Here is a 22806-nt window from a genome sequence, read left to right as displayed (position 1 = left end):
AATTTCTCCAAAGATTTTTGAGAAACATTTGATTTTTACATTTATTTTTGCCCAGTTTCTGGACTCTACATGACTTATTACTGCAGCATCATTGTATTTCAAGGAGCAAACACTCACGTATAAACATAGTGGTAGTGGTTGCCCAAAACAGCATGCGAAGCACAAAGCACAGTGTTAAATCTCAGGTGTCAATAGTAGTCCAGCTCCAGGCCACATGGACTAGAGTTTTTATAGTTTTTAATTGTTCTTCAGCAGCTGCCATGTCCTGCCTCGAACCAATCAATACCCCTCTCCGTGGGACTGGAGTGCCGGCCGGTGAAGATTAATCACTCCCCATGCCTCTTCTAAGCCGCCCACTGGCCCGGCTGCCCAATAACACCGTGACCTTTCCTATCAATACCTCAGAGCTTTCAGCACACATTGTCCAGCCTGCTAATTAAAAGCCTATCAGTAATTAAAGCCACCGCATAGGCTCCATCACTGCACCGTTCTGCACCACCGTCACCACCTGCTACGCTGGGGGGATTTCTTGCTGACGGACAGGGTTTTTCGTCTGAGTTAGCTGACTCACATTCACCATCCATGGGAGAAATCTGATGAGAAATCTGATTGCTTTCTCTACTTTCTCCTTGAAGTTTTAATGGGGAGATGGGCATGATGGAGGAGCGAGAGGAAGCACAGCAGGGTCTGCGGATGACACAGGAGGCTGCCACAGGAGGCGAGAGATGCTGGAACAGGTCTGAGATGTTTGCTTGTTGGAGGTTGGAAGCTGTTGTTGCCAAAGTCCTTACACCATCCCAGCTGATTTGCAGAAAAAATGAGAAAAGACAGTTGTCTTCCCTAAATCCTGCCGCAGCTGGAACACCACTGACTAGCACTACCAGCTCAATAACACCTTGTTAAAAGCAACATTACCCAAAAAACAAGTGCAAATTACATATCGACCACACGGTGCGGTTGCCTCTAGTAGGAAAACGCTTGGTGCAAACTGTGTTTCTGTGCCTTTTAGTGAATACTCCCCTAAATATGTCCCCAAAGAGCCTGCAGTTAAATTATTTCATTGCTATCAGTTTTGCTTAATTGAAATGTTTGCCGTGGACACGGAGGTGTCAGGGGACTAGTGTCAAAAGATGACATCCATGAACATTCACAAACAAGGGCAGTGGGACAGAGCAGAGAGCACTGAACACTTCAAATTAGATTTGGCGAAATACAAAAAAAAACAAAAAAAAAAAAAAAAAAACATTGTTTTCATGGATTTAGAGGGTGTTTCCTTCTTCTGTGAACAGTCCTGAGGAGAGCATTCATTATCTGTGTTAAATGATACCTATTCTGCTTTCGTGAGGGGAAGGACGTCAATGAGCTTCATTCCCCATACAATACTGCCCCCTGCTGTTCCTCCATGAAACAGCTTGTCTTTGCAGCCTTCCTCGGCCCTGTGCCACTTTGTGTATCTTCAGTGAGAAGATTCAGGTTGACAGCTTCACAGCAGAGAGCAGTTGTGTTTGGACATGTGACACATTGCCTTCACCTACGCAGCTGGATCTTTCAACACCAGGGAGGGAGGGAAGGAGGGGTGTTTCAAAATATTTTAGTCACGACTTTTGTGCCTGGTCTTTCTGCTTTTGTGCTGTTGTTCTTTTCCACTGTGCTAATGTCTACTCCTCACTCGTCTGAGTTGCTCATGCATCTGTGTGGATCCCTCTGCAGTGCCGTCTTTGTTCTGGACCTGAGATTTCCTGTGGAGACATGTTGTGATAAATGACCCTTATTCAGTTATTAAGCCCTATTTGTAATTAATGGCTACTGTGACAGAACCAATTTCAATTTGGCCTGACTGTAGAGGCTGGTGGGCCAGGAAAGAGACAGACTAAGGCCTGGCAGTGTGACCCTGATTGAGAATTAATGAGATGTTGATGATTTTTGATGAGTCATTGAAACTACCTCTTGATTTATAAACACTTGATTTCAGGCAAATTGAGGTCCCTAAAGCTCAGATGGAAGAAGAGGGGCCAGATGATAAGATAGAGTCCAACACGGAGACCAAGGAAGGGAGATTTTCTCCGAAAGAGCCACCTGCAACTTTTGGACAGGATGTTCTGGGACTAGATGCAGGGCTGGTCCATGGCAATCACACGTTTACCTCACATGACCAAGAGAACAGTAGAGTGTCCCCAGCACAGAGACCTACTCAGACCAAGCTGGAACTCAGCGCAGCTTGCCTGACCAAAGAGAGCCCTAATGTAGGAGTGGAAGAGGTAAGCAGTTTTTGATAGTTTTTGGTTGTACATCTGAGTCCAGAATTAAAGATTTATATTCAGATAGTTGTACACTCACTCTTTTCTTTCTCCCTCTCTCTTTCTTACAGATATTCGACCTCTTGCCAATCTATGGGCTACTTCAGCCTGGTGAGAGTCAGCTGGTGAATGTCTCGTTCTTTGGCCATGCTGACATCAGTGCTCAGGTGCTGGCACTGTGTGAGGTTGAGGAAGGTCCTACATATGAGATCACCCTCAAGGGAGAGGCATCGGTGGTCACCTATGTCCTGGACACAACTGACATAAACTTAGGCCATCAGGTTTTTGCATGTCTATCTTTAAAAAAAGTTTTTTGTAGAGTAATTAGAGCGCATGTTTAACCATTGCTTTTCACTTTGCCAGCTGTTTGACCAAGTGGCAGAGGCGGAAATCACTTTAAGGAACACTGGGAAGGTGGGTTTTGACTTCAGTGCTCTGCTGGAAGATCAGCAGCTGTCCCCTGATGACCCTTTACCTGGCCAACCCCTTGTTGTTCCCAGCACGGTGAGATGATACATTCTATATTAGTTTTGTTTGGGATTTAATTGTATAAAAATTCTACTGCGCATTGTATTGTCGTATTTCTCTTTAAATGGGGCAGTCGTGGGCTGGAGGTTAGGGAACTGGCCCTGTGACCGGAAGGTCGCCGGTTCAATCCCCAGGGCCGACAGTCCATGACTGAGGTGTCCTTGAGCAAGACACCTAACCCCCAACTGCTCCCCGGGCGCCGTGGATAGGGCTGCCCACCGCTCCAGGCAAGTGTGCTCACTGCCCCCTAGTGTGTGTGTGTTCACTAGTGTGTATGTGGTGTTTCACTTCACAGATGGGTTAAATGCGGAGGTGGAATTTCCCCGTTTGTGGGATCAAAAAAGTCACTTAATCACTTAACTTAATGTAGCAGTTCACTAAAATTAGTTTTCACAACTTTTAATTTCGAGCCTGAATTGCGGCAAAAAATGTGATGTGGTGTTACACCATATAGACCATAATATACTTGTTGTTTTTTGAGGTACTCGTTTAGCTTTTTGTATCAGTTTCAGGTGCAGATAGGACATTCCACCATGTGTAAAGTATGAAATTTCTAACGAGCCTGAATGTCAAGTTTATCAAAAATGTACATGGAACACCAGAAAATACATTATGCATTGTGTTTAAAAGGCGATCAAGCAAAACATGGGATAATTGCAGAAAATGAGCACCGATGACACGCTCTGGTCATTATGATCGACTTGCAGTGGCCAGTTTTGCGTAGAATTTTCTCCGTCTTTCTAAAATAATGGGGGCACAAGCCTTGAGCATGCTCTTTAAGAATATTCACAGACAGAATAACACAATCGACTCTCAGAATCAGATGTACACGCGTGAGAAGACACACAGCAGTTTGTACCTTGATGTGGCTGCTGTACATTTCATGTTACTGTTTTCCAAATTCTGGAGTAGAATTACTTCCCTGTAGAATGTTTTGGTGAGTAAGAACATCATTTGTTACATCTGCTGAACATCTGCTGTCTCTCCGTCTCTGAACTTTCATTTCCTGTTTTGACTAAAGTTTGTTGACTGCTTATACTTCACTGTGGCTTTTTACCCCTGCGTTTCATGAGTATTCAGTTAGTAGGCGTTTATGTGCGTAGTTGCCGTGGGCTGATAATTAATATTATTACATATAACAAAAAGAGCATCATCAACTAATTTACATCGACTAGTGCAGTGTAGTTTCATAGACATCTGAGAATTTCTATTGTTTTTGTTGAGAATTTAATTAAAGGTATTTATCTGAATATTATGCTTTTATATCTCAGAAAAACACTTACATTTACAATAAATACAAACAATATTAAATGCAGTAAGTACTGGTATATGAATGTTAATGTGTTCATTTTATCATGTTCAAGCCTCTCCTTGAGGAAGCCTTGTATTATTTGTAGTGGGAAGAGAAATTTAACAAATCCATGCAATGGCAGGCGGTGTCAAGGAGACATCTGGCACCAAACTTTGTACTAACTCACATGACATCAGTTACTTTTTTGAAAAAACAAGAAAAAAATTATTATTACCATTTACTGTATTTCTGTTCATCTGCATTTATTCCAATAATATATGTTTCAAAAGCAAAAACATTATTGGCAAGTAAAATGTCTTTAAATCAGATCAAATCAAATCACATTTGTCACATCACATTTAAACAGGTGGGAAGTGAGTGAAAATCTTAGGTGCGTAGCCCCCTTATAGAATTTAAATACAATATAATATATATATATAAATACAATATAATATATATATATATATATATATATATATATATATATATATCCGCCCGAAGACTGCTGGGATAGGCTCCAGCATCCCCCCGCGACCCTGACGGAGAAGCGGCTTAGAAAATGGATGGATGGATGGATGGATGGATGGATATATATATATATATATATATATATATATAAATATCAAAGAAAAAAAATACACACACAGACACACACACTGACTCTGAATATGCACATATACGCAGTATACACTAGTACTGCATTATTCCAGTGTACAGTTGTACAATAATAAGTTATGAAATAAAACTGTGATAAAGCTGCTGTACAGATTCCGTATGGGCAGTTAGTGTGAGGTAGATAATAAATGAGATGCACATACACAGGGGATAGAATACTGATATAGAGATGCTCCAGACTGCACACGATATGGATAGAAGATGCACAAGATGTCAATCTATATATGCAAGAACAAATGTGCTAGATTGAAGGTGCAGAGGATCAGAGTGAGTCTGATGAGATGTGGATGAGGTGGTGATTGTCCATGGAGGTCATGAGTCAGAGGTGCAGTGACAGGCCTATAGAATGATACACCAGCACTACTGGCTGTTCAGCAGCCTGATGGCCCGGGGGAAGAACCGACTAGACCCCGGTGATGTGCTGGGCTGTCCACACCACCCTCTGCAGAGCTTTCCGAATGTCTTTAAATTAAGTTTGTCTAAATTTACGTTGTCATCCGAGTTTAGTGTGCAGTCTGAGTGGTTAGGAATAAAATTGGTAAGGAACGCTGGTTTCAGACACATTTCCGCCGCATTAAGGCACACTGTGTACTTCTGTGTAGATCTGACGCTGAGAGTGTGTCTGAACATTTGTGTCTGTAATATGTAATTGACATGTTTTGGTTTGTCTTATCTGAAGGGCCACGTAGAGGCCAATACAGAGATAAAGCTCGCTGTGTACTACCTGCCTGGAATCCCAGAGGTTTTTCAGAAGACTTTGCAGTTGCAGGTGGCTTTCTTTGAGCCAGAGATCATTACACTGAAGGGAGAGGGCATCTTCCCTAGAGTGGTCCTGGACCTGCCTAGAGACCTGGGTAAGGACTTCCTCTTTACAATATTGCTGACCATGGGGTTAGCTAAAAACCTGAGATATTACATGTGCTGTCTGTGTGGGAAAAAGCCTTTAGATGTATAGCCACTTTGTGACCACATTAGTTTTCCTTTCACAACATTAATAAATAATGTAATCCTTAAATAGGTACAGACTAAAAAAGTAATTAAGACCAGAAAATAGCTCTACAAGTTTCCGTCTTCATTTTATTTTATAACTTTATTTATTGCACATAAGCATGATATTTTATTCAAATTCATCTACAGTCCCTATACTTCTTCAGATTTCTACTACCTCAAGTGCATGTACGTTTAAGGGCCAGCCGAGAGGCCAAACGAGAGGCCAGCCAAGGGGCCAGCCGAGAGGCCAGCCAAGGGGCCAGCCGAGAGGCCAGCCTTGCTTGATTTTTAGTTTTGCTGATTGTGAGCCAGCTTGAAGTCAACCATAATAGTGCTATTAATCACATACATCTAAACCTGCTCCTGTTCAGAGACCTGTGGAAGACTCTCATTGATCAAAGCCTTCTAGTCTTGAGCCAGCCTGGAGATTCCTGAAAGAGTGTGATTAATCTGTGGAACCTGCCTAGAAGTGCACATCCATACTTACTGGGAGCTGTGATGCAGTGAAATGTCAGCAAATGTTGGTTTTGTAAGGGAAATGAAGCAGAGACTTTGATGGGGTATTGATTTGAGGTTCTCCAACGCACAGCTTAATCAGGCATCTAGGAGTACAGCATCCAGATATCCAGGCTTTTGATTTGTGAGAGATTCTGTATGGTTGATCTATACAGTTAGTCCTTTTCTAGAGCCTTTTAAAAGCCTTCTAGACTTGGGAGTGGAATTGCAATCCCAAGTCTGCAAGTTGTAAAATCCAGAGGCACATCTAGGGATTAATTCCTCATGTGATTTCTCTGCAGACCACTATCGTTTGATCTTTTTTGAATACTGATCCTTCTTATTGGTCCAGGAACAGGATTTCCAGCATAAGAGGCTTGAGCAATATTTGTTGATGGCTAGTTAAATGAAACTCTTCGTCACAGCATACAAAACTCTAACTAAGTTGACTCTGTGCCTTTGTGTAGATGCAGAGCGGTATGGCTCAGTGCTGAAGGAGGCTAAGGAGGTGGTAGAGAGTGAAAGACAAAGAGAAGAGGGGCTGAGCAGGCCTGTTACAGGGGAAGGAGAGCTGCACGAAGATGATTACATCCCTACTGTGAGTGAACCCCCCCTGAGTACTGCACACCACCATGCACAGTCCAGTTTCATCCGCTGTTGAATATACAGTAGGAATAAGTTAGAGACAACCTTTCATTTATTTTATTTCCAATCACCCTATCCGTTTAGTTCATTGTTCATTTTTCAGAAGATATTTCTGAGAAAATCAAACATAAGTTGATTCATGTGCATAAGGATTGGGGTACATAAAAGGAAAAAATCAATCAATCAAGCTTTATTTTGACTTGGAAGTACATTGAGGGCAACCCTCATTTTCAATGTAGCCGAGCATTTACAAAAACAGGGATTGACAGGACAAAGAAAATAATAACAACATTTAATCATTTTAAATTAAAAGACAGTTTAAAACAACAGTGAATAAAAGATAAAAGTAGATAAAAATAGAACTTGGTCAGGTAGCCAACATGGAGAGATTGGGGTACAAACATGGTCAACAACACAGGATAAACACAACGGACAATACACTTCAGACACTACTAAACAATTCAAACAAAGACCAGCAACAAACCAGGACAAACACGGAGCTTAACTACAACAGTGATAATGAGGGACAAGTGGATAACAGGTGGTAACAATCAGGGGCAGGGTCTGGAAAGAAGGGGGCAGGACGGGGAAAAACAAAACAAATGCATGTTGTTATTAAATATAATAGACTATAATCTCATGTAATTTTATACTGCAGGCCATTGTTTTATATATTTTTTCCACTCAGCATGTATGTTTGTGCATGCTTGCAGTACAATGCTTTGCTGCAGATGGAAGTTGAGAGGCTTCTGGTCAAGGAAAATGCCATAACCATTGAAAAACCCCAAAGAGACCCTGAACAAAGAGAAACATCCAGATCCAGCAGCAAATGGCGCAGAAAGCTTAGCAGGTAGGATCGCATGCTAAAAAGTCAATAAAGACCTTTGTTTTGATTGAAGAGGAAATGTAATTGTTTATGATACATCTTCCCATCAGGTTTGTTTTGCCTGAATATGTCCTGGACTTTGGCTATGTGATCCATGGCAGTGTCCCTACTCACATTGTGAAAGTGACCAACACTGGACCTGCACCTGTTTCTTTTAGAGTTGAACGCAATTCACTTGCAGGCACAGGTTGGTTCATAACATGTTGTATAGCTATTGCATTGCACCCGGAGATTAGTGCAAATGAGTCAACACATCATCTACAAAGATCACACTTCTGCTGATTTTAATAAGGAAATTAACTGAAACTGCACTTTCACTTGGAAAATCAACAAAACGAGCGCTGTCAGGATGTTGTAGTGTTTATATTTTCTCTAGGATTCAGCACAGAGTTGGACAGGGTGAAGAATCTGCCCTACTGTGAGACAGAGACATTCGAACTGAAGTTTGATCCTCGTGGTGCAAATCTAGAGCTTGGGGAGATTACCTCTGTAATGCCAATACAGGTAGGGCTGCCTTAGTGTTTCGGAGGGTACACTGGGAAAGTATAACAGGGCAGAAGTTGATCTGAAGTGTTTTTGAAGCTTGAATTGATGTAAAGTAACTAAGCTTTTTCACTGTACTTTGCATTTTTCTGTGTGAGCTGCCTTTGAATGTAAAGGATTCCTGTAAAGGAATCTTCTTTTGCACCATTCAGTAAAGTCTGATGAGTGGTTACTAGAGAAGTGAAGCTTGGCTTTAAGATTTTACATGATTTCATAATTACTTATTCACTAGTAACCATTTTAACATTTCTCAGTGAAGTAACTTCATTAATATGCTGCCTTATGTAATGGGCAGGTGTTGGGGGGTCCTACAGTGCAGGTGCGTCTGCATGTGGTGGTCACCATGCCCTCCCTCACAGTCTCCACAGATGTGTTACAGTTCAACAATGTGCAGTGTGGCCTGTGTCAAGTGGCTACAGTGCAGCTCTATAACCCTCAGCCAGTGCCCTGTGAGTGGAGCATCAGGGAAGAGGAGCAGCCCAAGAAGAAGGTATAGGGTCTTATTCCACTCAGTGGTGGGACTTCAGCATGTACCAGGTTGTATTTACAGTAATGTGCAAAAGTCAGAGGTCGCCCTTCGTTTATTCAATTTCCAGTTAAATTGACCATTGAGTACAAGTTATTCATTTTTCAGCATCAAGAAAAAGGATAAAACTTAGATTCTCAAGTCTCAACAAGTAATATAATTTTAAATTAAAAAAACGTTTTTCAGCATTTACATTTACAGCGTTTAGCAGACGCTCTGATCCAGAGCGACTTACAAGAAGTGCTCTGTCTGTCTAGAGAAAGTCTCTCTGCTATTTACCAGTAGGTTAGAGAGAAAGACGGTCCTGAGCTCAGATACTGATAGAAACACAGTCACTGATACAGAGAGAAAAGGAGCAGAGCTGAACACAGTAAACTGAACAATACAGTAAACTACCCTACAATACAGTAAACTACAATACAGTAAACTACAGTACACAGTGCAATACACTACAATACACTACAATACAGTAAACTACACTACAATACAGTGAACTACAGTACACAGTGCAATACACTACAATACAATACAGTAAACTACAGTACAATACAGTAAACTACACTACAATACAGTAAACTACAGTACAATACAGTAAAGTACACTACAATACAGTAAACTACAGTACACAGTGCAATACACTACAATACACTACAATACAGTAAACTACACTACAATACAGTAAACTACAGTACACAGTGCAATACACTACAATACAATACAGTAAACTACAGTACAATACAGTAAACTACAGTACAATACAGTAAACTACAGTACAATGCAGTAAACTACAGTACACAGTGCAATACACTACAATACACTACAATACAGTAAACTACACTACAATACAGTAAACTACAGTACAATACAGTAAACTACACTACAATACAGTAAACTACACTACAGTACAGTAAACTACAGTACACAGTGCAATACAATAATCTTTTTAGCATATCCCTTCTTTTCATGATGCTTGCTTTCAGTTTTCCACACCTCCCAAGTTGGTTGCATTTTCTCACAATCCACTTAAATCTCAAATGCATTCTGTGATGTTGATTTCTGGATTCTGAGAAAAATGGTCAGCCCATTTTTCTGAAAACACCAGTAGTTTCTTTGTTTGCCTAATTGCTTTTCTCAAGAGCAGCTTCTTGACAGCTGTGCACCTTTTCAGACTCGTTGAGCTGTCTTCTCACTGGAAGGACCCTCAGAAACACCTGTGATTATTTTCAGATCTGAAGCAAGAGTGGAGCCTGATTTTCAGTTCTCAAAGATGAAAGCTGAAAGTACTGTTCCTCTCATGGTAACAGTTTTGGTGGTCTATTAGGTTTTGCTTGGCGATCGGGAGCCCCCATTTTTTCTGTATCTTAATAATGTTTTGAACATATTTTTGGAAACTCCTGTTTTTTTTCACAGTTTTCCCTACCCTGTGCAAATGCATTATAATGAATCTCCTCAGTAAAATCTTATGAAAAATTTCTGATCTATGCTGTGTCTATTTTGAGTGGACATTAAATGAATGAAGGGTGGTCTCTAGCTTTTGCACATGTCCTTTATTCTATTTATTTTCTGGAATATACTGACGACATAAAATAATATATTTCATTTCCATGGGGATGAAGTGCCAACTTATCATCTGTCCTGAATACTTGCTGAGATACAAATTAAATATTTGATCTACATAATTTACTTATCATTTCCATACAAACACCGGAGAAATCCTGACCTCGGTGTCCACTTTCAAAGCTTTAGCACAGTAAAATGTCAGCAGCATAGGTTTATGCAGTGCAGCTTGGAAGGAAGTAATTATGCACAGGTTTTTTTTCTGTTATTACAGATTACCTGTGGCTGCATTTACCTTCCTGTTTTAATGAATGATCGATGATGAAGTTTAGCTAATGACTGGTTATTCACAGTATTAGGTGCAGAATAGAGCTCCATTCTTCCATGTCACGTTCATCTGCACAATATAATTATAGCCTCACAGAACCTTAGACAAGATTAATGTATGTTTGTGATATAAACTAAGCAGCTGTCTAATTTTAATTTGTAAATAAAATGATCTTACTTTGTAAATTTACTTCCCGAATGAACGAAATGCCTCTTTTACATGTGTCACTTACACACAAACACAGTTCAGCACAGAGCACTTCCTAACCTTATGGCCACAGAGTCAGGGGACAGTTTAATGATGCAGCTATTCACTGATTGGTTTTACAGCAATTCTGTGTCACCTTGTTTACATTATTTCAGACCAAAAAGCATTCGAGTAAAAATATTCAAATAATCGAATACAGCGCACGATTTTCAACATTCAATCAATAAATATCACATCATCAATCTAACATCAGTCGCTAAATTTAAAGCAGTGGTGCTAACCAGGACACAGGAGCTGGATAGCATTAGCATGGCTAGCATGATAAAAGTGTTTCTCACCACAGACCTCGTTTGATCCTCGCTAGCTGGTGTGACGCTGATGAGATCACTATCAAAATTAGATGATAATAACTTGGTGGTGAACGGTGATGTAGGGAAAGAAAGCTGAGACTGAACCTGTTTGGTGGTGTTTGAATCTGCAGCCTCCTAGCTAAGCTAACACTATGTTAGTTAGCAGGCCAAAAATGGCACAACTACTGATGTTAAAATGACATGCAGTTAGAGGGTAAAGTTGGAGTGACAGCAGGAATCCAGGGTGTTCTGTGGTGTGAGCTGTTAGTCTTTTAGCTGTCACTGAGCCACTGTCATGCATAGTTTTTCTTGGTCCTTATTAAGCAGATGGAAAAAGACACCACAAGTGAGTCCACACTGGCACAGAATGACTGTCAGAACCATTTGGCTCTACCATGGAAAAGAGGCCAAACATGTTTCTTTGGTTTTGTGCTTAGACAGAGAAACACGTTCCGCTTCATCTGAGACGGAAGACCCGTTTTGAGAAGCCACCCTCTCCGGTCATCTTTGAAATGTTGCCCTCGACAGGCGTGCTGTATCCGGGCAACAGGGTGAACGTCCAGGTCAAATTCAGCCCAGTCGAAGGGGTAAAGTCAAATGCTGATTATTACACTGACTGCGGAAATAACAACTGTTGATATTGAATTCTATGACCTGGGCTATTGAAGCCTATGACGTGATTTTTTTTACTTGTCCAAAATTTTAGGAAATTGGATTTATTTGTTTTGGAATTTCTGATGTTTTCTATCCACCAAGGCCCATTTTCTCTAACTTATCAATAAAACCCACATGATGCTTTTATAAATCACCAAACTCAATCCTGGAGGGAGCTCCAGTCCCTCTGTCAGCTCCTATGTGTGTATGTGTGTGTGTGTGTGTGTGTGTGTGTGTGTGTGTGTGTATATATATTTATATATCTTAATGCACATCTCACCGGGAGAGCTGGTGTATATGCAGTACTCACTCTTCCCATCAGGCCATGGGGCTGACTAGAGAGCCTAGAGAGTCTGATAAGAGCTGGCCTATACCACACATTTATCCTTATCTCAGTCTGGATTGCTGGTACTCTGCACTCTCACACACACACACACACACACACACACACATCTCATATGCAGGGCCCACACACAGACACACAAACGCTGTAGTACTGGTAGCTCCTCTGCACAGTGTTCTGTTATACCTTAGACTTCAGTTTCCTCGTTTGACTCACATTCCTAAAGAAATGATTGACAGTGTCAGGATGATTCTGTTTTTAACAAAAGACTATTTACCTTTTCTTACATATACAGTCACATTTAGTCAGATTACGATTTGTTGAATTGAAGTGTTGATTATTTGAAGTGAAAATAATTACACATCAGCAACAGAGAGCACACTTGTGCACAAGACAAAAAAAAGGAAATATAAAATAGCACTTTGCTTCATCATTTACAAACCTTTCTTCATGGTATATGGTATTATTTGTAGTTAATCTACAATACCTAGTTTGGAAAATCATTTCATCAACAGTGATGGAATTGAACATATCCAGGGGATGTTGAGTAGTAACCTGGAACCAAACCTTCGTTATTCTAACTACCGTCTTGAAAACAAGAACTTTGTGTTATACTGTATTTCTGTTCATTTGTATTTATTCTAGTATTCCACAGTATCTCACAAAAGTGAGTACACCCCTCACATTACTGCAAATATTTTATCATATCTTTTCACAGGATAACATTATAGAAATGAAACTAGGATATAACTCAGTGGTCAGTGTGCAGCTTGTATAGCAGCGCAGATTTGGGGCAGTCGTGGGCTGGAGGTTAGGGATCTGACCCTGTGACCAGAAGGTTGCCGGTTCGATCCCCAGAGCCGACAGTCCATGACTGACGTGCCCTTGAGCAAGACACCTAACCCCCAACTGCTCCCCGGGCACCGTGGATAGGGCTGCCCACCGCTCCGGGCAAGTGTGTGCTCACTGCCCCCTAGTGTGTGTGTTCACTAGTGTGTATGTGGTGTTTCACTTCACGGATGGGTTAAATGCGGAGGTGGAATTTCCCCGATTGTGGGATCAAAAAAGTATCAATCACTTAATTTACTGTCCTCTGAAAAGAACTCAACACACAGCCATTAATGTCTAAATAGCTGGCAGCACAAGTGAGTCCAGTGAACGTGTCCAAATTGTGCCCAGTCATGTCGTCGTCCCTCTCTGGTGTCGTGTGACTGTTAAATTTGGTGTTTTGGGTACAATTCGCTCATACAGGCCACTTGATATTCAACACGGCACCTCATGGTGAAGAACTCTCTGAGGATGTGACGAATAGAATTGCTGCTCTCCACAAAGACGCCTGGGCTATAAGAAGACTGCTAACACCCTGAAACTGAGCTACAGCACAGTGGCCAAGGTCATACAGCAGTTTTCCAGGACAGGTTCCACTCGGAACAGGCCTCGCCGGGGTCGACCAAAGAAGTTGGCTCTACGTGTTTAACGTCACATCCAGAGGATGGCTTCAAAAAAAAGACGCATGAGTGCTGCCAGCACTGCTGCAGAGGCTGAAGAAGTGGGAGGACAGCCTGTCAGTGCTCAGACCATACGATGCACAATGCATCAATTCGGTCTGCATGACCGTCGTCCCAGAAGGAAGCCTCTTCTGAAGCTGACGCACAAGAAAGCCCAGAAACAGTTCGCTGAAGACAAGCAGTCCAAGAACATGGATTACTGGAACAATGCCCTGTGGTCTGATGAGACCCAGATAAATGTGTGTGGCTCAGATAGTGTCCAGCATGTGTGGTGGTGCCCTGGTGAGGAGCACCAAGACAACTGTCTCTTGCCTACAGTCAAGCATGATGGTGGTAGCACCATGGTCTGGAGCTGCATGAGTGCTGCTGGCACTGGGGAGCTGCAGTTCATTGAGGGAATTCCACCCTGTACTGTGACCTTCTGAAGCAGAGCATGATTACGTTTATTGACTGGATATCAACCAAACACACCACCATGATGACAACTGCCTTGCTGAATGTAAAGGTGATGAAATGGCCAAGTATGTCTCCACACCTAAACCCAATTGAGCACCTGTGGGGCGTCCTCAAGCAGAAGAAGGAGGAACGCAAGGTGTCTAACATCCACCTGCTCCATGATGTCATCATGGAGGAGTGGAAGAGGATTCTAGTAGCAACTTGTGCAGCTCTGGTGAATTCCATGCCCAAGAGGGTTCAGGCAGTGCTAGATAATAACGGTGGTCACACAGAATATTGAGACTTTGAGCCCAATTTATACTTTTGATACTCACAGATATGTAATCTTGGATCGTTTTTCTCAATTAATGAATGACCATGTTTAATGTTTTTGTCTCATTTTGTTTAATTTGGTTCTCTTTGTCTTTTTTTTAGAATCTGATTAAGTTTTAGGTCAAATCACAAAAAATATTGATGCTTTGAGCACAATTTGGACATGTTCACTGTGATCTGTACGGACTTGTGCTGCCAGCTGTTTAGGCATAAATGGCTGTGTGTTGAGTTCTTTTCAGAGGACAGTAAATCTGCACTGCTATACAAGCTGTATACTGACTACTAAGTTATATCCGAGTTTAATTTCTATAGTTGTGTCTCATGAAAAGATATAATGAAATATTTGCAGAGGTGTGAGGGGTGTACTCACTTTTGTGACATACGGTATATGTTTAATGGCAAACACACACTGCTCAGATAAATTGTTTTAAACTTTGCACAGTACTCTATAATTATTATCTGCATAAGGGCACATTACTGCTCTGGGTCTAGGACCCTCCCATGTTCTTTACTTATGCCAACCTTGCAAATGTCACCCTCAGCTTGCATCTGGAATTAGGTTTTTATAAGAATGCTTTGTGACATTGTTTATTCTAAGAAGCTCTGTTTAAATAAATCTGCAGGTCAAGTCATCAGCCCTGTTGTAACCAAATTCAAATCCCTTGTATGTATAAGCATACCTGGCCAATAAAGCTTGATTCTGATTCTGTGTGTTCCCTGCAGAGGGCGTACAGAGAGAAGCTGGTGGTGGTGGTGGCCCAGAGCACCCAGCGGGTCCTACTGCTGGCCCAGGGCCAGGGACAGGAGCCCCAGCTGGAGTTCTCCACTTCAGTGCTGGAGCTGGGCCCTGTACTGCCCTACAGTGGTGGGCAAGAAGCTGAGGTGGTGGTCCGCAACCCTTGCCCCTTTCCCATTGAGTTCTACTCGCTGGACTTTGACAAGCAGTACCTAGAAGAAGAGAAGGTGACCATACACTACCAACAAAAAAGTAGAATCAAAGTTTTCATGGTATTCCACTGCCTTGTAAGTTTGAAGTAGAAAATAGGAAATTTTAATTAAATAAACCTTTTTGGTTAAAATGAGAAGCGTTATGTTTGGAGAAAAGAAAACACTTCATTCCAGCATGAAAACCTTATCTCATCTGTAAAACACAGTGGTGGTAGTATCATGGTTTGGGCCTGTTTTGCTGAATCTGGGCCAGGACCGCTTGCCATCATTGATGGAACAATGAACTCTGAATTATACCAGCAAATTCTAAAGGAAATGTAAGGGCATCTGTCAGTAAACTGAAACTCAAGAGAACGTGGGTCATGCAGCAAGATAATGAGTCAGTGTAACTTCTAAGCAACATGGGTCATGCAAACAAACAGTTCTACCAAAGAAAGGAGGAATGGGCTAAAATTCCACAAAGTTGATATGCAGGACTAATCAACAGTTAATTGCAGTTATTGCTGCACAAGGGAGTCACACCAGATACTGAAAGCACAGGTTCAGATACTTTTGCCACATACAGATATGTAATCTTGGATCAATTTTCTCAATTAATAAATGTCTAATTTGTTTAATTTGGTTCTCTTTATCTTCTTTTAGAATCTAAGTTTTAGATCAAATTCATGCAGAAATATAGAAAATTCAAAAGGATTAAAAAACTTTGAGACACTGTGTGTGTGTGTGTGTGTGTGTGTGTGTGTGTGTGTGTGTGTGTGTGTGTGTGTGTGTGTGTGTGTGCGCGTGTGTGTGTGTGTGTTTAATTTCCTGCTATTGATGATCAAAACTCAAGACAAATTTTAAAAGTTAACAAAAACGATTGTAGATAATTAGCAGTACGTTATTTATCACTTACAACTTCACATTGTTCCCAAAGACCTTGAAATATTGAATAAAGCATTGAAAATGTCTTTTGCTATATAATTTCAATCTACCCTGAATAGATGACTATATTAATAACAACAGGATGACACAATAAATAACATTTTTTTAGTATGACAAAAAGTTTTGACATAATAATGATTTCAAACTTTCAAACGTACTTTACATCCTCGCTTTTTCCCTTAGAGTTGCAGACTGTTTTTGTTATTGTGCCTCATTTGAACAGCTGCCCAAGCTGAAATCCTTATAACATCAACATGAATGGGTGGAGCTAAACTGCTGTAGACTGAATTAGTGGAATATATGCAAACGTGTTGATATTCATGACATCACAAAAACAGTAAATTCAAAACAGACTATTTAAAGTTTCCATAAATGGTCTTATATGAGCACAGAAGTGATATTCATCATCCTTTTTTTTTAGAAAAAGTGATAAAAGCTTGTTTTTTACTGATAAAGGACCTATTAATGGTAGTGAATTTGTAGGGTTAACTGTTAATGAATGAATTCCATAAGAAAGTACTTTCTGGCTGTTCTCTCACTGAGTAGTGAGGATGGCTTAGTTCCCCTCTCCCTGATGCAAATGCAGTATTAGCCAATCAAGCGTGTTTAGTCCATCTACAACACTTGCAGCTTGAAGAGATGTTTGGACCGGCTACGTGTGCTGCAGAGGCAGCATGTTTACCCTCACCCTAGCAGATTGGGAGCACTGTGCAATGGGAGTGACCTAGATATAGGCAACATGTAGTGCCGTGGGGGAAAAAAACAAAAACAATTAAGGTGAAACATTAAAGCTGAAGTATTAAAGGAATGATTTATGCCCTAAGGACAAAATGCAATCTTGCCCTAGTTGTGTTGCAGGTGCCTCTGCAAGGTGCATTTCACAGCATACCCCAAACTCTTTTGTACAGTGTCACCCTTTGGTAATTGCATCAAGACTAAAGTCTCTGGCTCATTCCCCTCTGTGTACCGGATCGGCCACTACGGTTCAAAACCAGGTTCCCAGACCACAGAACTACTTAGCTGTGCCAGTAACTGAAGTAGTTGGTTGTCCTCAGGTCTTCCTATGTTTTCTGTTGTTATATGAACTTGAGCCTCTTCACACTCTGTCTCCACAGATCTTGCGGATGATGAAAGGGTACGATGCACAGAATGTGTTGCTACTGCCCCCTCGTGCCCCCGGCGAGCCTCTTCCAGCTGAGGTCCTGGACTACTACAAAGAGCACCAGTCCCAGGATTCTGAGCAGGGTGCTCTTACATGTTTATTAATGAACAACCTGACCTAAAATGCTAGTGATTGAAAACAGGTGGCCACCAATTAGCATGTTTTTTTTTTTTTCCCACAGTGTTAATTGGTAATTTGTATCTTTCAGTTCACTGGTAGATATAAGCTTTTCAGCTATTACCATATTTTGTTCTATGACAATCATAGCTCTAAATGTCAGTGATATATATTACTTAATAAATATATAATACTTAATAAAATGTAAAAAAGGCATATCTAAATCTAAAGAGTAAAAAAGGTGAAAAGGTGCAATTGAGAGTTGAATTTATCAGCTTTTTACAAAAAGCACCACAGCATTTTTCCATGCTGATTTACTGATAAAGTGCACACAGCTTACTCGTGATGGATGTGCTGTTTTCCTTGAAACTGAGCGATAAGCAGCAACCCTGCTGACAGAGAGCTCTAGATTTATGAATAAGTGCAGTTTGATATTGTATGCTATTCATCATGCTGTGTAAGAAAAGTATTTCCCCTCTTGGAGGAGGTCTTTTATGCTTGTTCTGGAATGGCAATAGCACGTCTTTGTGCTTTAGAGTTCAAGGCTGGCTCAACTAAAGAGGACGAAGCTACTGATGCTGGGAAGAAGGGGGCGGATGTGGGGCAAGAGGAAAATGTTCCTAGTTCCCCACCTGCGGAGAACAGGGTAGAGGCAACAGCTGTACAGTCCAAAGACAGGATAACCATTGGCACAGGTATGGTTCCACTGACTTCATGAAAATAAATGATGCTGTTTACTTAACGTGCCTCATGAAGCCCTCTTCTACCTTATAGGCCTGGTCAAAGAAGATAGCAAAACCAACCGTGTGGGTGATCTGGAGATGAACCCTGTGTCCAGAGCCATCGCCCGTTACATGGGCATCGATCTGTCACCAGAGGGCCAGGCTGCTCATAATCGCAGGGGCATTGCCATCATAGTGCATGGTGCTCCACTCTCTGGTAGGGCATTTATCTCTGAGTCTCTCAGTCGAAGAAGAGTAGATCATTATTATTAGATCATTTATTATCATTTTATATTAATGCTATGAAATACAGTGTAGTTTTCCATTAATATCTCAGTTATCTAACATATTTATTTAAAGAGTTTTGAGGAAATAGCATCTGTCAAGTTTGCATTTTGCATCTGCATTTTAAAATTAGGCCTTGTATTTTGATGTGTGGCTTAGCATCCTGGAAGTCTTCTAATTTGGACAGACTACTTCTTGGATTAACATTTCTACTTAATTTGTCAATAAATAACCGAAGGCGTGTATACTATACTATAAGTTCATGCCAACCTGCAAGTCTGTGTATAGTGAATGTGGTCTGTACACTACAAATAGAAATAGAATCTCCCCAAGATTGTACTCTTTTACCTTTGCTTGCTTGGTCCTCGGTTTTCCCTCAGGCCTGTTGAGATAATTGTTCTGTGTAGGAAAAACAGGAATATTAATATTGAGATGCATAATACAATTCCATTTCCAAAGGAGTTGGGATGCTGTGCAAAATATAATTAAAAGCAGAATGTTATGATGAACAAATCATATATTTAATTGAAAATAGTACAAAGACAACATAACAAATGCTGAAACTGAGATATCATTGATTTCTGCAGTATATGCCTATTTTGAATTTGTTGCCAGCAACACTTTTTAGAAAAGTTGGGACAGGGGCAACAAAAGACTGGTAAAGTTGTGTAATCCAAAAAATAACAGCTGGTGGACTCTCACAACTAATAAGGTTAGTTGGCAACAGGTCGGTAACATAACTAATTATAAAAAGAGCATCCCAGAGAGACTGAGAGAAAAGATTCAGAGAATCCAGAGAAATCTCTGTATACAAGGGAATAGGCTGAAAACCAATACTGACTGGCTGTGATCTTTGGGCCCTCAGGCAGCACTGTATTAAAAACAGACATGATTCTGTAGTGGAAATCACTGCATGGGCTCAGAAACACTTCTGAAAACCACTATCTGGGAACACAGATCATCACTGCATCCACAAATGCTGTTAAACTCTAAAACACAAAGAAGAACCCAAATATAAACAGGATCCAGAAACGCTGCCACCTTCTCTGGGCCTGAGTACTCCAAATTTGAATTCTTTATGGAAATTATGAACATCCTCCAGGCTAAAGAGGAGAGGGACCAGCTTGTTATCAGTGCAGTTCAAAAACATCTGTGAAGCAAGAAGATGCCAAATCACATTCTGCACGTATTACAGCAACATGGCTCCATATTAAAAGAGTCCAGATGCTAAGCTGGCCTGCCTGCATTCCAGACCTGTCACCCATTGAAAACATTTGGTGCATTATGAAATGAAAGATATGACAAAAGTGATTCTTAAGTGTTGCAGCTGAAATCTTATTTCAAGAAAGAATGAGAAAACATGTCACTTTCAAAACTACAACAGTTGGTCTTCCCAAGCACTTACAGAGTGTTGCTAAAAGAAAAGATGATGCAACATGTTGCTGGCATTAAATTCAAAATGAAAAACAATAACAGTTTCAACATTTGACATGCAGTCTTTGTACTATTTTGAATTAAATACACTCACCTGCCACTTTATTAGGTACAATTGCTTGTTAACACAAACAGCTAATCAGCCAATCACACGGCCGCAGCTCACTGCATTTAGGCATGTAGAGGTGGTCAAGACGACCTGCTGAAGTGCAGACCGAGCATCAGAACGGGGGAGAAAGGGGATTTAAGGGGCTTTGAACGTGGCGTGGTTGTTGGTGCCAGACGGGCTGGTCTGAGTATTTCAGAAACTGCTGATCTGCTGGGATTTTCACGCTCAACCATCTCTAGGGTTCACAGAGAACGCTCCGAAAAAGAGGAAATATCCAGCGAGCGGTCAGTTGTGTGGACGAAAATGCCTTGTTGATGTGAGAGGTCAGAGGAGAATGGGCAGACTGGTTCCAGATGATAGAAAGGCAGCAGGAACTCAAATAACCAACCAGAATCTCTGAGGAACGTTTCCAAAACCTTGTTGAAAGTCTGACATGAAGAATTAAAGCAGTTCTGAAGGCAAAAGGGGGTCCAGCCTTTTACTAGCAAGGTGTACCTAATAAAGTGGCCAGTGAGTGTGTGTTTGCACACTATTGTATTCTGTTTTCATTTACATTTTGCACAGCATCCCAATTTTTTAGAAGCATTTCTTTTCAACCTACACTGGATCAGTTACTATTAAAAAAGTCAATATCAGTAACAATTGATTTTTTTTTTGTTCATGACGTCAAGTTCTTGCATTTTTGGGTGGGTTTAATAAAAATAAGACATAATTCCATAAAACCCATAATCTATAAGACCTTTCCTTGTCCAATTAACCTGGTTGTTTTTGTTGCTGTGCTTTTAAGACTGTTATATCCAAATTATAGTTTTTGGCTGTATATAGTGAATCTGATCAATGTACTTACCTATAGGAGTACCGCGAGAATGTCCTCTTCTACCTTTGCTTGCCTGGTCCTCAGTTTTGTTTCAGGGCTGTGGAGATAATGGTGTTGGTCTGTGTGTAGGAAAGACAGGATTGGCAGTGAGCTTGGCGAGGCATTACGGCGTGGCGTTTCTGAGTATTGATGGAATAGTACAGGAAGCCATGTCATCTGGATCCAGCATAGCAGCCATGCAGGCAAGAGAACTGTGTGGAGTGGCTGTAACGGAGCTCAATCAGGGGACAACAGAGGAAGCGGGTGAGGCCTACAGTATGTAATTATGAATTTAATAATAATGAATTTTAATTATTAACCACACTTTCATAATTGCATCACGTCAGGACTCTCCCAATGAAAAATAAAACACAAAAAATGAACAAAATAAAAAATACTAATCAATAAAAATCAATAAAATATGTAATTTGGCGAGGGGTGCCCAAACCTTTGCATATGATTGTACGTATAAAGAATATACAGTATAGACCTCAAAATGTGGTTGACTGAGAGGCATTTTAAAAGTACAATCTCTCAGATTGGCACTGCATTTTAACATCTTTCAGAAAAGTGTTGCTCCACCTTAATCCATCTGTAACCTAGCAACGACCACCAGCTATTTTAGACCATATAGATCATTTAATGGAGCTTTTTCTCTTCACAGAATTATCATGAAACATGTCATCTGTTACATAACATGTCTTTGACATTAAGTTGGCTTAATGGTGAACATGAGATATTGGCAATGAGCCATAGCCAGTGCTTCATGGTATAGCACTTTATATTACCTGCTACTGTAAAATTATAGAAGATATGGATGTTCTATGTGTGTGTGTGTGTGTGTGTTTGTGTGTGTGCTTTCAGCTCCAACTGTGCCAGTTGTAATGAGTGCTGCAGGTCAGGCTGAGGGGGTGCTCAGTGTTGAGGCTGTGGCCAGACACACTGCAGAGAGCAGTCAGGCTACTGACCCCAAAGCCCCTGCATCCACTGTCTCGACCCACAACAAGACCAGCACCACAGGATTGAAGAGGAATAATGGCTCCAGTCTCACTGCTGTTGCCATGGTATCTATCCTCTAACCCCCAAAAAGGACAATCCCGTACATATTATGCACTTTTCCATAATCTCTCATGAGCTGGGTTGATGTTTATAATTATATATAAACATATATAATTTACCAAATGTTTATATGAGTTTCTATCTCGTGTCCATTTACTTCTGCTTTCAAATAATAAAAAATAAGTTCAGCTGATACTGTGATTTAAAAAAAAAACATTAAAAAAATATTTATATATAGATATATATATATATATATATACACACACAGGAGCTGATAGAGGGACTGGAGCTCCCTCCAGGATTGAGTTTGGTGATTTATAAAAGCATCATGTGGGTTTTATTGATTGTTAGAGAAATGGGGCTTTGCTGGATAGAGAACATCAGAACTTCCAAAACAAATAAATCCAATTTCACAAAATGTTTTGACAGGTAAAAAAAAATCAGGCTTCAATAGTCCAGGTCAAAGAATTCAGTATTAACAGTTGTTATTTCTGCAGTCAGTGTAATATTCAGCATTTGTGTAACGGGGAGCGGGGAGGCAGACGCATATGTGGAGATAAGCGACTTTTATTCAGGGCAAATCCAGGGTCATCGTTCAA

At 40.7% G+C, this 22806-nt stretch overlaps 1 protein-coding gene across 1 annotated transcript in view; it reads left to right on the top strand.

The window, feature by feature from the left end:
- Window positions 1-22806, top strand: part of hydin (HYDIN axonemal central pair apparatus protein) — a 123358-nt gene that overhangs the window by 58027 nt on the left and 42525 nt on the right. Inside the window, exons 24-39 of the mRNA XM_037540214.1 lie at window positions 1973-2258; window positions 2369-2578; window positions 2661-2801; window positions 5471-5645; window positions 6744-6874; window positions 7635-7771; window positions 7858-7994; window positions 8184-8311; window positions 8646-8840; window positions 11756-11905; window positions 15315-15554; window positions 17579-17708; window positions 18279-18437; window positions 18517-18681; window positions 21239-21412; window positions 22013-22212. Of these exons, the coding sequence (XP_037396111.1) occupies window positions 1973-2258; window positions 2369-2578; window positions 2661-2801; window positions 5471-5645; window positions 6744-6874; window positions 7635-7771; window positions 7858-7994; window positions 8184-8311; window positions 8646-8840; window positions 11756-11905; window positions 15315-15554; window positions 17579-17708; window positions 18279-18437; window positions 18517-18681; window positions 21239-21412; window positions 22013-22212 (2758 nt within the window). The remainder of the gene's footprint in view (window positions 1-1972; window positions 2259-2368; window positions 2579-2660; window positions 2802-5470; window positions 5646-6743; window positions 6875-7634; window positions 7772-7857; window positions 7995-8183; window positions 8312-8645; window positions 8841-11755; window positions 11906-15314; window positions 15555-17578; window positions 17709-18278; window positions 18438-18516; window positions 18682-21238; window positions 21413-22012; window positions 22213-22806) is intronic.

This window comes from Pygocentrus nattereri, chromosome 7 (genome assembly GCF_015220715.1).
Source record: "Pygocentrus nattereri isolate fPygNat1 chromosome 7, fPygNat1.pri, whole genome shotgun sequence".
NCBI classification, from domain to species: Eukaryota; Metazoa; Chordata; class Actinopteri; order Characiformes; family Serrasalmidae; genus Pygocentrus; species Pygocentrus nattereri.
Note: the sequence above shows the minus strand (reverse complement) of the source record. Positions and strands in the feature narration are given on the sequence as shown.